Below are 14,997 nucleotides of genomic sequence, written 5' to 3' on the forward strand. Positions count from 1 at the left end.
CTCGCCTTCTTTTTTTTTTGAAAGGGCAAGAATCATATGCTTGACTACGCGAATTTAACGTACAATTGCACAAAGTAGTTCCCAATACAAATTCAGTCACACTTCGATAAATTTTTATGTGGAGCACAAACCTCATGAAACTCGAGCAAAGTAGAACTGATATGTAACAATAAGAAAGCATCTTCGTTAGCGATCGACGACTCTTCTTCTTCGATCTCTTCTAAACTTAACAAACGGGGTTCTATTAGATCCTGATTATTAGATTAGTTATGGTTAGTTTATACTTAAAATGACGTAAGACCAAATATGATAACAAAACTTTCACGGTGGTAGGGATTTGCAGACTAATCTTTGGGCATATCCAAGCTGCTAGTTGCATTGCTACGGGCTGCATGAATAATTCGATTCAAGATCTTAGAATTCTGAAATGTTTTGGGGTGATATGTCGGTTGCGTCGTGCCCCACGAATTATAGAAGTTAATTGGCATCCTCCTTCTATGGGGTGGATCGAGATCAATTCTGATGGAGCTTGGAAGCATGAATCGGGTCGTGGTGGGTATGGTGCTATTTTCCGGGATTATAAAGGTGTTGTCCTCGGTGCTTTTGCCTTTGGACATTCCTAGCTCAGTTGCAGCAGAGGTAATGGCGGTGATCAAAGCAATTGAACTAGTTTGGGTTAGAGATTGGAAGCATGTTTGGTTAGAAGTTGACTCTTCTATCATTCTTGATTTTATTCGGTCTCCTTCTTTAGTGCCTTGGCAACTGCGGGTAGAATGGAAAAACTGTTTGTTCCGTATTTCTCAGATGCATTTTCGTTCATCTCATATATTTCATGAAGGGAATCATGTTGCTGACGCATTATGGTACGTCGAATAATGATTTTGTGTGGTGGAATATAGCTCCCCCTTTCATTGCTACGCTTTGTAATGAGGACCGTTTGGGTCTTCCGAAATTTCGTTTTTGATAGTTGGTATTTTTTTTTTGGGAAAAAAAAAAACTTAAAATGAAAATGACGACTCTCTCAAGTGAAATTTTATGAAATTGTTATTATTCTACACGACGATTAAGGTCTTAGCACTTACAAAATTTGGTGAATGGACATCCCACACTACTTTCATGTGCTCGTCATATACATTTAAAGATCAATATGAAGGACAATGTGACGAAAGAAGCAATGCAAGTTTAAAAAACAGAGATCGAAAAATTGTGAATTCTTCACACTCAAGGGGCTTCTAGTTAGAAAGTGATTTTGTTAGTTGTCTCGCAAGGTTTTGATCAAATGACGGTGTGAAAGTCTGTGCTGAACTATGAAATAACTTCAAGATTGTACTAATTAATGTGACTTGTGATTTCTCTATCCACCTTAAAACACAAAATATCAATGATTATAGAACAAAGAATTCAACAATGAATCCTTTGCGATCTAGTATTACCTTAGGGTTTGGAACATGCTAGTTTCTGTGCCTTTTTCTTCTTCTTCTTCTTCTTCTTCTAGGAAAGAGTTTGAAGTCCATAAAGAGGTCGAGAGGGCTTAAAAGGTTTAGTTTGAGTTTATTAAATAAATAAAAATAAAAAAATTAAGTGGGCCGGGTTGGACTTCCTCTCAACCCCAAACCATTCGGATTGTGGTTGTGATAACTGATAAGAGATCAGCAGAGGGTTTGGGTTCTGGGGATTTAGTTCTTCTTCAGATTTCAGTTTCTCCCAAAATCTTCGAAAACCCGTTGAGCTAAACATGGACCGAGAGTGGGGCTCCAAGCCCGGCAGCGGCGGCGCCGCCTCCGCCCAGAACGAAGCCATCGACCGCCGCGAGCGACTCCGACGACTCGCCCTGGAGACCATCGATCTCGCCAAAGATCCATACTTCATGCGCAACCACCTCGGAAGGTACCCACCCCTCCTCTCCTCTCCTCTCTTCCTCTTTGAATCTCAATCGTTCAATCTCACAGTTCTTTCCGGGGTTTTGTAGCTATGAGTGTAAACTTTGCTTGACCTTGCACAACAATGAGGGTAACTACTTGGCCCATACACAGGGAAAGCGCCACCAGACCAATCTCGCCAAGCGCGCCGCGCGTGAGGCCAAGGACGCTCCCGCTCAGCCCCAGCCCCACAAGCGCAAAGTCTCCGTTCGCAAAACAGGTCCGTATTTGCTTCAGAGACATTTCGTCGAACGGCATGTCTAAATTGCTTTAGTGGATTTCAGGTTGATTGTGTAATTACTAGGAAGTTTGTTTTTGAGTTAGGGTTAGGGTTAGGGTTTATGGACCAATTTTGCGATTTCGACACTAAACTTTGTTGTGTTTACTTGCAGTGAAAATTGGTAGGCCGGGGTATAGAGTAACCAAGCAGTTTGATGGGGAGACAAAGCAGAGGTCTCTTCTCTTCCAGGTGCGTGTTATTTTTGGCTGTGTTTCTCATTCGTGTGCTAATAGATGGGGCCTAACTATTACCGACAATTTGTTTCGTGCAGATTGAGTATCCTGAGATAGAAGATAATGCAAAGCCAAGGCATCGTTTTATGTCGTCTTATGAGCAGGTAAGGTTCCATGAAATTTAATCTGAGATTGTTGTGCGAAAAGTGTTTGCAATAGACTATCCTTTTTCTGTGACCTTTTACCTTCATTTAGGGTTGCGCGTGTTTTGTTTCTTAAGTAGTGTGTGTCAGTGCATTATTCTGATCCTTTTCGTGAACAGAGGGTCCAGCCCTTCGAGAAAAGATACCAGTATCTTCTGTTTGCAGCCGAACCATACGAGATAATTGCTTTTAAGGTATTTCTCGTTGTCAATGCGATGGTTCTACAATTGTTTCTACTTATGGGGCCTGAATGTTTTATACGTGTATTTTTCTTTTTCAGGTTCCGAGTACAGAGATTGACAAATCAACTCCGAAGTTCTTTTCACATTGGGATCCAGACTCCAAAATGTTCACGGTTAGTTCTATGATCCTCGACTGTGTCATCCCTTTTATATTTTTTTTTGGTTCATGCACTTGAGTGACACTGCATATTCCTCTTTGCGCTAGTGTGGTTGTTCTGGTATATCGTGTAAAGGTTGAGTGTATCTAAGAAAACTTATTTTTTTCCACAAGTGAGTAAAACTCTTGGTGCTCAATGTAGTGTCACTGTAACTGAATTGATGACACCTACTTAAACCCTAAACACCTACTTAAAGCCTACTAGCTGAATCAATCTAGAATTTGCAATCTTTTAGGCCTCTAGTTTAATGGTAATGCTTTTATTGGTTGAGTTTACCTCTGATTATGCTTTTATTGGTTGAGTTTACCTCTGATTATGCTATTTGTGATATGTCAATGTGCAGTTGCAGCTATATTTCAAAGTTAAGCCACCAGAGACGAACAAACCTCAACCTCCCCCAACAGCCAATGGCACAGGTGCTCCTGGAGTTCCTTCAAGGCCTCTACCCCCACCACCCCAAGGTCCACCTCCTCCTCCTCCACAAGGAATGGCGCCTGGTGCACCTATGGGTAACCCTCCTAGGGCTCCACCACCTATTCCTGGATCCTTACTGCCACCTCCTCCTATGGTAAATGGCCCTAGGCCTATGCCTCCTGGTGGGGCTCCACCTGCCCCACCTCCACCTCCTGTTGGCAATAACACAATGGTGAATTTCACTCCTGGTACCCAGATGGGTAGACCACCGACTATGCCACCTCCACCACAAGGCTTCCAAGGACAACAGATGCAGGGCCAGGGTCTTCGTCCTCCTCCTCCACCTCCTAGCATGGGCTAACGGGAACACATTGCCTCCAGAATTGCAGAGAGCATTGCAACAAATGACAATTTGAGATGATAGACCTGTGGAGCTATACCTGATTGATGTTAATTACTCCTTTGGGTGTAGAAGTTCAGTGTCCCATTTTTCATTTGTAAACGCCTGTGTTAAGATTTAAATTGAAAAGATATTGAAAGTCGTAACATGTGACTATCTGATTTTGGTATGATTGCAATTTCATGTGAACATATTGCATATGCATTTTTGCATTATGTATTGGTCTTTGTCAATCTGTATCTTAATTTGATATGAACACAAATTTTCTCCATCTTTATGTACACTAATAGTTCGTTGGTGGTTTGTCAATGATTAATGAGTGAACATGATGTGATAATTGGGAAACGAGATTCAAATACATATACTAAGCAACAGTAACAAAACCAGAGGCAGAGAAACAAGTTCAATTTAACCAAATAATTGTGATGATTCATCCCAATACACAGATGATGCTTTTCCCAAATGCACATTCCATCCATCCATACAAGGCATGCAAAGGTGGCCTCATCAAAGAACTGTGATTCTTAGATGACTCCAAGATGGGGTATTGTTGCTGCCTTGGATACCTTAACTTGTTGCAACATTCGGAGGGAAGACCTTCTGAATGAATTCCAAGAAGCGTCGGGAGTAGAATGTAGGGTCCACAGCGGAGATGGATAAGGAATCAAACTGAAGAGATTTGTATGCATGTTCAATCTTCTTGCCCATGTTGTAGTCTTGCAATATATCAATGATCCCAAGATATAGCACAACATCATACACTCCATGAAACATCTGCTCGTCTCCCTGATTCTCCATAATCTGCTCTGCTCTTGATGGCATGTTTACACCCAGTTGAACTTGGAGTCTGCTTATTAAGTCGAGAGAGAAGATGTTATTCATATGCCGCAAGAGTAACCTATAATACTAGAAATTCAATTGACACTAGGAATCTCTGCATGGGGTTATATAGACATGGAATGCCAAAATTATCTAGGCATCTTTGAAGGCATGAAGACAGTATTCCAAGGACAAAACCATCAATATCATACCTTGCAGTGCCAGGTAAAAGAAGATCCACTTCCTCGTAACCAGCAGATGATGCTCTCAGTCGGTTACCTCTGATGTGAGGGCCTGCAACAACACTACCATCATCTGTTTCGCGCGGGATTAAGACAAGTCCTTGCGGGTAGTTGAAGATCTCGTCCTCCAGAGCCTCTGTCATTGAAACACAAAAAGCGAAATTTTAGAATTACTCTTTAGTCATATTGAGAAAGCAACTCTGGATGTTGTAGATGCACATAGAATAACATTATTTGATATTGACCTTCCTCTGCAACCATTCCCAATCCATCAGCTCTAGTGCTTGTATTGTAGGACATGAGAGACCGCAGATGTTGAGGGGCTCGGTAATGCACACCCAGGAGAAGGCTATAATCCATTATGTGTTGTGCCTCCAGAAATTTGCTGTCAGTCTCAATTTGACTGCATATTAAGAAATCACAATGAATACGAGTAGCAACATATTAAAGACAAATTAGAATTTAATGTTAAGAAATTGTGCAAGTTAAGAAGACCAACAATGACTACCTAATATTCTTACAAGAGTTGCTGAATTGGGCACTTGGAAATAATCTTCACTACATGTTATTATTTTTACAAATAAAACTATACTGCGCTTATGGATAACTTCTTACACCAAGGAACTACTGCTTACAAAACACTAGATACACCTGTAGACTTTAATTGTAACAACGAATTACCACTTACTTCAATAAAGACTCCCGCCAAGAAGGTTCCAAATAAAAGCAGTAGTTTAAATCCAAGTCCTTTAACGTGGTGTTTTCATCAATTTCAATCTTATCTGCAGAACGCCCAAGGGATGAACCTTTCAAATCAAATCTTCTATGTATTCTTAACTCTGTGCAGAACATGTTTCCCATCACTACAAACCGGAACTGCAAAGCATACATTATCTTACAAATATCAGCCTTTAAAGTACAGCAAGTAATCACATTCTTAGGGAAGGATTCATAAAAAATACCGACACAAAAACTCAATTTTTGGCCAATGGAAAAGGTGGTTCAAGCGTATGGTACTTCCAATGATATTTTTTGGTTGTAAAATATCCAACTGTGATATCGTAAGTATGGAAACATACGTCTAAAATAGAAACACGTAAGAATCTAAAGGCACTGTGCCCCATTACCTTTTGACCACTTGAAGGTTTAATCCTGTGAAGGCCGAAGAATTTTGTGATGAGGGTGTTTTCATATGTCTTTACATGATGATGATAACTAGGAAGCATCCGTAGAAGAACCTACACAATAAAACTCTGGTTACCACTGTTCTAGGTGATTAAAACAAACAGTGGAGAACCTCAATTATAGCAATCTATCATAATTCTGCTACTAAAATGGGTTGTTGAGAAAGAAAATAAATAGAATGACCTATATTGACCTAAATTCTGTTATAACAAAGATAAGCAAACTCAAGTAGCAGGCATTCTTGACATCACAGTAGTAATAATGACCAAACCTGGTTCTCCAAGGATAGACGCTATAAGATTTATCAAGAACCTTGCTAGGAGGAAGAAAAATTAAAAGGCAACAAGATCTTTCACTATATTATTTGAATTGAAACTCAGAAAACATCAGGCACCAAGCAAATGGTATTTAACAACTTAGCAATTAAGTACTGACATGTCCGGTAAGTCTAAAACAACTAAAATTCCATCAAAAGTTCGGTTTTCTGTTTATTGAGTTCAAAATCATAAAATGTACAAATGGTGCTTTGCTTATGCAAGTAAGCCTCAAAGGAAGCAGTTACTGGTTCTCCTGTGAATTTGTGCAGAAACTTCACTAGAAGAAAAAACAAGACTTCATGAGCATTTAGTCTTTTATCTACATCAACAGAAAATGTACATGCAGAAGCCTAACAGTGATTACAAACCTGAACTTCAGATTTCCTGAGTGTCTTAATCATGAAACGATCATCTTGAGATAGGAAAAAGACACTACCACTTTTTCCAGGAGAAGAAAGTTCTCTGAGAGCATCATTTCCACAAATAGACATCATGTAGTCGGCAGCATCAATTTTGAACATCTCCCTTAAATTCCTACAGTGAGTTTTAGAAAAGGCATGATCATTGCATCATTACCATAAAGTAATGGGAAAATATAGACAGCACATTATCTGCATAACAGCTGAGCACATTATATAGCCTTGAACCAAACACACACACACATGTACGTCCAGGAGTATACAACAACTTTGTCAGGGTTAGGTCTTAGACTCTTAGTTAAGTTGATTATACATATATACAGTGTGCATGCTATTTAATCATAAAGTAAATAATATTTTTCTTCTTCTCATCTTTTTTCAAAAGAAAAGTAGCTCATGATTATAATCCCAATTGTGGGGTCCCAAAAATGTAATGGAATTTGGAACAAATGTATATCTATATTATTGTAAAAGCATCAAACAAACAGATAAGCTACAGGACAAAGTTCAACACATGATAACTAACCTGAAGACCATTGGACAGTAGTCTTTCCACTTAAAATCTACTGACTGATGAGGTGGTGTCAATTGGGAGCCTTCTTTCGGAAAATTCATCCAAAAACTGGCCCGAGGACCAAAATCCGATGCTCGAACTTCTCTCCTTTGTATTGGTGTAATCTTACCAACAGTATACCTGACCATATTCTAATGCATATTCAAGATTAAGGCCTCCAAACAAAATAAATTTACAAGAGATAAGAGTAATGAACATCAGCTATAATGATTGGGATCATTTGTAGAATACTCTCCAAATTTCACAAGCTATATATCAAATGTCTGGCAGTAATATCCCCACAGGCGTGGGTGGGAACCAAATGTGAAGGATAACCCTGTTAGATTCTCAAACTACTCATTGAATCATTCCGCTTACATAAATATATATATATATATATATGTGTGTGTGTGTGTGTGTGTGTGTGTGTGTGTACACACACACACACACACATTCTTTTTCTTTGTCTCTTTTCTCTGTCATGTTTGTTCCAAATCCAGCAGGAAAGGATAGACACATATCGTATTGCTTAATAATAATTTGCTCATACCAGAAGGGAGGAATTAGTCAAGCAATCTCATTTAAGTAAGAAGAAAGCATTGGATGATAAAATAACTGATAAAGATTAAAAGTCACTGATAATAAAAATTGTATTGAACTCAAGTAAAATGAATCTACCTGATACCAAGCTGCAAACTGAGCATTAGATCGTAACTTCTGTGACCTTTAATGATTGCTTCACCAGGTCTCTTAACCACTTTTGCTAGTTTCTTTTGTCTCCGCTTTGCTCTTCTATTCGATGATGAGAATGAATTATTTATTACTAGCTCGCTGATTAAGACACCTTGCATATATTCTCGTTCCAAGATTGGAATGTTTGCCTCAGCATCATTTTCTCCACCTTCAGTTAGTGATGAATCATGTGCAATCACTTTTTCTATAGATACCTCAAGACTCCAACGCCTTTCTAAGGAAACATTTCTATTATGAGATTGTTCCAAATTCAAAAGATTTCTCTTAGACAATTTATCAACTGAAGCAGCATGAGATCCCTGGATCTCCCCGATCTTGACATTTCCGAAATCTGCTGAAGTAGCATGATGAATATGTGACTTGTTTTGCAGCTTCTGCTTTCTTAAATCTGGCAAGAGCCCTCTTTTCCTCAAAGCATTGAGGTAAAGTTCTTCTACTGCTGGAAGTCTGCTGCCTCTTGGATAAAATGATCCTTTCCCATCCTTTAGGCCCCGAGTCCAAGTTCCAACATAGAAGCCTCCATCACTCCATGTGTATACTCCAAATCCATGCATCATGCCATTCAGCCAGCTTCCTTCAAATGAGTCCTCATTTATCCAAGTGAGAGTTCCTTTCCCTGACATTTTCCCACCTTTCATGTTTCCTACATAAACATTTCCATGCAGCCATGTATACTTACCTGGCCCTTCTGGCAATCCCTGGATCCAAGAGCCTTCAAAGATATCTCCACTTGGATAAACTTGATATCCCAAACCATGTTTCAGATTCAACCGCCATCGCCCCTTGTAATTCAAGTTATCTGATCCAATGTATGTCCCTGCACCATGCATATATCCACCTGAAAATTCGCCCTCATAAACAGCACCTGAAGGCCATGATATTTTTCCAATTCCATGTCTCATCCCCCGTCTCCACTCACCCTCATATATGCAGCCATCTGACCACAGATACTTTCCCCTACCCTCGGGGATGTTGCCAAGCAGTGGTCCGGCATATGTTTCGCTATTTGGAAGTAAGAGCTCTGTGACTCTAAATGCAGCAGGTTCAGAACTATGAGCAGCTTCACCATTATTTATTACGAACTCTCTGTCTTTGTCTGAAATGACATCAAGAGATCTTGTTCTCTCTGCAAAAGATCGTGCTCCTTTCAAGTTATCGTCAATGGCCGCAGGGACAGACATGCATAATGCCCCAAAGATTTCAATTCCTTATACAATTAAAGTTGCCCCAGAACTCTCATAGGCCATATGACAATATGGGATTCTGTAAAAAGTCATAAAAGTGATGTAAATATAAATGGAACTCCTTGACCTCTCATCTACTACCAGCAGAGAGATTAAACACTCTATCAAAGGCAGTTATCAAGAGCCTTAGCAGGAAAACGAAAAATCGAAGTGCACTATAAAAAACTTTGAAAAACGAATATAACAAAAAGGGAAATCTTATTTGATCCAGTAAACATCAGTATATGCAACCAAAACTTATAATTGGGGAAAAGAAGAGCATGAGCACTGACACAAATGCACAACAATTAAACCAGACACCTTTCTTTCTTTCCATTTCTTTTTGCTAAAACTGCTTAGAAAGAAAAAAAAAAAAGTAGATCTAATACAACAAAGGATTTAACGCCACTAAAATATAACCAAAAGAGATGAAATTTCAATCTTTCTAACCAGAAGAAAAACAGGGCAAGTAGTAGTTTCCAAAATCTCAAACTGCATTTTTTAACATACCCAAAATATGGGATCCCAAACAATACAGAACCAGCAATATCTGCAGAATATATCATACAAAACAAGACCGAAAATGCATAGTCTGAAGCCTCCAAATCACCACACGTTCAGTCAAATATTATAGCTACAATATTCTCATAGTTCCTCATACATTCAGATTCTTTCTCTCTTTAAAACAAAATCAGACAGATGGGGAGTCCACATTCATACCCCCCATTCATTTCTTTCTAAAACGAAAGCTCATCAGAAATTAATATACTTCAACTAGTGGCTCTTCAGCTTTCTTCTGAAGCAAAAGCCTAGTGCTTTTTTTTTTCAAGTTGACTTTCTGATTTCCAAAAGCAGCCAAGCTGATTTCAGCTTCAGAATCCATAGCCAAAAAAAAGCAAACTTGAACAAAAGCAAATCCCACTATGAGACAAACTTGACCCAAAGCTAAAAAAAAAACCCATGTTCCATCCTCAAACTTTTGCAGACAAGAAAAACACACACAGACAGAAAGAGAGAGAAAGTGAGAAAAAGGGTACCTGGGAAAATGGGAGAAGAGTTGAACGTAAGAAGGGTTGGTCTTTGGACTTTGAAGTTTGAGGCTTTGGTGTTCTCTGTTTCTGTGTTTTGAGCTGGAGATGATGATGACCAATTGGTATTGCGAATCCCAAAGTCGTTTGTAGCTACAGACGCACTCTTACCATATTTAATACTGGGTACCCGAAACGGAAATATAACGCTAATATCGTCCCGATTATATATACGACGGTGGCGTTCAATGTCGAGAATACCCACGTTCAATGTTTGTAATTAAGGGTGAAAAATTAAACGTAAAAATTGTGTGCGAGGGTAAAAAAGTAAAGTTATGTCTTGCACGCTACTCATCACTCAACAAAAAGTTATATGCTATATTTAGTACTACAATTGCGTGTATTTTTTTTGTTTTGTTCTGCATTACTCCAGTTTATAATGAGTATTAATTGTTTGAGACTTGCTCACCGTTAGGCCAAGAAAAAAAAAAAAAAAAAGGAAACTTTATTGTTTGCTATGGGAATTTAAGCATGTAATTGTAATAAAAATTATATATGTTCTTTAACAAATTGAAACATGAAAAGTAAAAATATCTATTAAGGTGTGCGTATCATCGGTGCGAGTCGGTTGGGATCGGTGTGGCCTTGAATACCATGAACTGAAACTAATATAAACCATGAACTCTTAATTTTAAGCACTATTCTTGTATTTAGTAACCTCTATACCTCTTTCATGCATCATAAAATCAAGAAATCATCTGTGTTGACTACAAATCATGTAAAATTATGGATTGATTCTCTTTATTTGAGAAAGAATCAAGTTATATCTCCTCTATCTCTAATGTGGTAATGAAAATCCACTTCAAAGTCAGAATTCTAATCAAAATATGGAATAGAAGAAGAAGACAACAACATAAATAAAAAATTATCAATAAAGAAGAAGTAGGTGCAATTCACCGGTGTTAACAGTCATTTTTCATAACTAAAACTACTGTTTGATCGCTGTCAGTTTTAGCATCAAATAATTTGGTTATCATTTGCCAAAAAAAAAAAAAAAAAAAATAATTTGGTTATCAAGTATCCAATGTAAAACTTTCACCTCTATTAACCCTATTATTCATTATAACATGCTAGTAGTGGCCTATGACTAATAAAGATGTGACTTAGATTAATGACACTAGGGTAAGTGGAGGCTAGCAAGTGGCACATTCATAATCCAAATCTTAATGTAGGTTAAACCAATTAAATCACATAGGTTTAGATATTCTCACACATAAAGCAACCTTTACATACACTGTGGTGTATAAACAAAGGTCAACTTGACTAATAAGTTTCAAAGCACCTTCTTATTGATTAGTATTTGATCACCCCTCGACATATTATGCATGAATAAGTTAGAAAGCATTTGGCTCCTATATAGGTTTTGAATATTATTGTGTTTAATTCCTATACTTCTGTTTGTACGTACTTATGGCCCCCATAGACATATTATTCTAGCACGGTAGCACCGCCCCTGTTATTCTGTTAATACTAAAATACCAGAGAAGAAAGCATTGAGATATTAAGGATGATGCGTATTTTTATAAATAAGAAGAGGAAAATTCAAGAACTAGTGAGCAAGATTTTTATAATGGGAAATTTTTTTTGTTTTTTCTGAGGGAAATAAAAGACTAATTCATTAATTAGGAATCATTATAATCAGAGATTAATATAACCTCCACAGACAGAGGAATATATGAAAATCAGATAAAATCATCATTCAAAGGCTTCCTGAGTCAAGACGTGAGCCACACCATTACTCTATTTAGAAATAATGAGGTAGGTAGGGCGTTCCTTCCAAGAATCCAATTGCCGTTCTTGACTTACCTTAATGGTGCAAGTTTAAGGCTTTTTTTAATTAGGGACTTAATTAACAGTTAGATGATGAAAACCTATTTTCCAACCCTAGGGTTTGACCTTAATTAACAGGGTTGGGTGAGCTAGCCCCCTAGCCCACATCCAAAAGAACACTCATCTTTTCGGTGACATTTTCACATGAGTTGGTACCTTTGCAACCTACACTGTACGATTGTTTCTGCAAATTTCAAAGGACTACGAACAATCATATATGTAGGGTTACGCGTACTGTCAGGTAATGATCGAGCTTTCTTCATTAGTTGGTGAGGCCTTTCGGGTCGTTTGTTTATGATGTTTTGCACTATACGTGGCGTTTACTTTATTTTATTTCTTGTTTGGAATTGTACAGTCAAGATTTGGATTGGTGTTAAAATATCAGGGAAGATGAATTAAGATAATGTTGGTTAATGAAATATTGGATAGCAATTCTAAAAGGTTTAGGGGGCGTGATTATTCAATGATGATCTAGTTATGTGCTTAATTTAATATTCATGTCGCCCCCATGTATAAAATAAATAAACAAATTTTGAAAAAAAGCATAGCATATATATATAGAAAGGTACTGGTAGAACACATTAAAAATAAAAAATAAAAATACTATTATTGCCAGAAATTAATGTTATTCTTGCGACCTAGCTAGCTAAAATGCTTGTTCATGCATGTCTGGTGTTAGTTGCAAATTAGACATATAAAATTATAGATTCAGGGCCTAGACTATGGCCGCCTTGGATTTATGTTGATGATGATTATGCAGGGCCTTGCTCTGGCTGTCTTCGACTTCCATTATTTATATATTAAAAAAAAAAAGTAATAGCGCCTTATAATTGAATAAAATTCCTTGTCATTTCATCTTAAAAACAACAAAATTAATTTAACAGCTGCCTTGGCTAACCAATATTTTTTGTGATCTCTAATATTATGATACGTACGTATGGAAGTTGACAAGTCTGTAAGCTTACAAGTTCAAAATATATATTTGATAGTAGTCATAGTACGAGATTTAAATGTTTAATGTACACAATATGTTATGAAGAGTGTTTCCTTTCATTTATTTGTTTCATTAGGAGATGGTTTTGCCGTTTTGCACGTAGGTAAACAATATCTCAATATAGCTCTTATACTTGGTTTTTATTTTAGGAAAAATTTCGCAAACAGTACACCAAGTAAATGCCACTAATAATTCTTATATATAAAGTTCCAAACCTAACATTTCGGTACACGAAATCTGAAACTCGACCCACTATCAGTACACGACGTCAATTTTTGATACCAAAATGTCCATTATGCCCTCAGTTTTTTTTTTTTTTTTTATAATTTTTTTTTTCTGTTATTTTTTTTTCCTTCGTTTTTTCTGTTATTTTTTTTCCTTCGTTTTTTCTGTTTTTTTTTTTCTTCCTTCGTTTTTATCTCTTTCTTTCTTTTCACATGACTAAATATTGGCTAAGTTACAAATATAAGCTGTAGGACCATAAATCTCACCAATTGGAGGGCAAGGGCGGCGTTGGAAGCGAGGGAGTGAGTGTGGAGGTGAGGAAGGCGGCGTTGGAAGCGAGGGAGTGAGTGTGGAGGTGAGGAAGGCGGCGTTGGAAGCGAGGGAGTGAGCCCGGAAGAAGGAAGAAGAAAGAGATAAAAACGAAGGAAAAAAAATAACAGAAAAAACTAAGGAAAAAAAATAACAGAAAAAAAGAAGGAAAAAAAAATAACAGAAAAAAAAATTTATTAAAAAAAAAAAAGAACTGAGGGCATAATAGACATTTTGGTGTCAAAAATTGACGTCGTGTACTAATAGTGGGTCGAGTTTCAGATTTCGTGTACCGAAATGTTTGGTTTGCAACTTTATGTATAAGAATTATTAGTGGGCTTTACTTGGTGTACTGTTTGCAAAATTTTCCCTTTATTTTAAGCATACTGTATTATATTTAGTTTGCGTTTATAGCTAGGTAGTTAGTTACATGGTATTGCCTATGAGTTTGTTGGTTTGTCGTTTGATTGCTAGCTAGTGGAAGCAAGGTTCTAAATCTCTGCGATATTTCCGATATATCCCCCGATATCTCCTTTTTTCGACGGACCGATATATTTATGGGGGTAAATATCTTATCTGTCACCGTTTCTGCGAAATTTCTCCGACATCGTCAAATATCCCCGATATATTAGATATTTGCGATATATCCCGATAAAGTGAAGAAATATCTGTAAAATTTGAGGTAAAAATAAAAAAAAAACTCAGTAATTCTCTACAGACGGTTAAATAGTTAAATGTAATTCATCTTTTTCATTGATTTTATTTTATTAAGTGCAATGTTTATAAAACTATACAAAGGGCCCCAAATTGATCAGGGAAGGAAATTTCCTACCAATTTCCCATAGAAATTATTGGTGGGAGACTTGAATAATAATTTGGTCGTCAAGTTACTCTTTCTTGGTTGGTGATACATTTGTGGATGAGGTAACTTCTTATTGATGACAACCTTAAAAAATTTTGGGATTAGAAATGACTAATTTTCAAATGGTTAATGCAGATTGTATGCTTTAGAGATGCAAAGGAATCATTTGGGTCAACTATAGCAAGAAAAACAAAAGAAACCAGAAATACAGGTTTGTGGTATATCCGTATATGTATACATTAAAACACACACATACACACACATATAATTTCTTTAATAGAAAATGTTGATCTATTATAGCAGTAACTCATTGTAGTAGCTTTACAGCTGATTTGTGGACACAATGTGGGTATTCTGCACCAAACATGCAGAAAATTGCAATGTGTATT

At 37.2% G+C, this 14,997-nt stretch overlaps 2 protein-coding genes across 3 annotated transcripts; one reads left to right on the top strand and one right to left on the bottom strand.

Moving 5' to 3' along the window:
* The first annotated feature begins 1,567 nt into the window (after positions 1 to 1,567).
* Positions 1,568 to 4,060, top strand: LOC133719851 (uncharacterized). Its single transcript, XM_062146039.1, has 7 exons — positions 1,568 to 1,887; positions 1,970 to 2,139; positions 2,312 to 2,388; positions 2,471 to 2,536; positions 2,695 to 2,769; positions 2,856 to 2,930; positions 3,319 to 4,060. Exons 1-7 carry the CDS (start codon positions 1,736 to 1,738, stop codon positions 3,748 to 3,750), a joined length of 1,047 nt encoding a protein of 348 aa, XP_062002023.1. The 5' UTR covers positions 1,568 to 1,735; the 3' UTR covers positions 3,751 to 4,060.
* A 41-nt stretch (positions 4,061 to 4,101) lies between these two features.
* Positions 4,102 to 10,515, bottom strand: LOC133719850 (phosphatidylinositol 4-phosphate 5-kinase 9). 2 transcript variants are annotated; one of them, XM_062146037.1, is made up of 9 exons: positions 10,338 to 10,515; positions 8,003 to 9,340; positions 7,298 to 7,465; positions 6,721 to 6,886; positions 5,978 to 6,088; positions 5,539 to 5,726; positions 5,096 to 5,253; positions 4,821 to 4,986; positions 4,102 to 4,636 (listed from the first exon to the last, which is right to left on the bottom strand). In XM_062146037.1, the coding sequence occupies exons 2-9, from the start codon at positions 9,256 to 9,258 to the stop codon at positions 4,357 to 4,359; spliced, it is 2,493 nt and encodes an 830-aa protein (XP_062002021.1). In that variant the 5' UTR covers positions 9,259 to 9,340; positions 10,338 to 10,515; the 3' UTR covers positions 4,102 to 4,356. The 2 variants fall into 2 exon arrangements, with proteins under 2 accessions (XP_062002021.1, XP_062002022.1); XM_062146038.1 differs by lacking the exon at positions 10,338 to 10,515 and adding an exon at positions 9,811 to 10,060.
* Positions 10,516 to 14,997: the final 4,482 nt, after the last annotated feature.

This window comes from Rosa rugosa, chromosome 7, assembly GCF_958449725.1.
Source record: "Rosa rugosa chromosome 7, drRosRugo1.1, whole genome shotgun sequence".
Lineage (NCBI taxonomy): Eukaryota > Viridiplantae > Streptophyta > Magnoliopsida > Rosales > Rosaceae > Rosa > Rosa rugosa.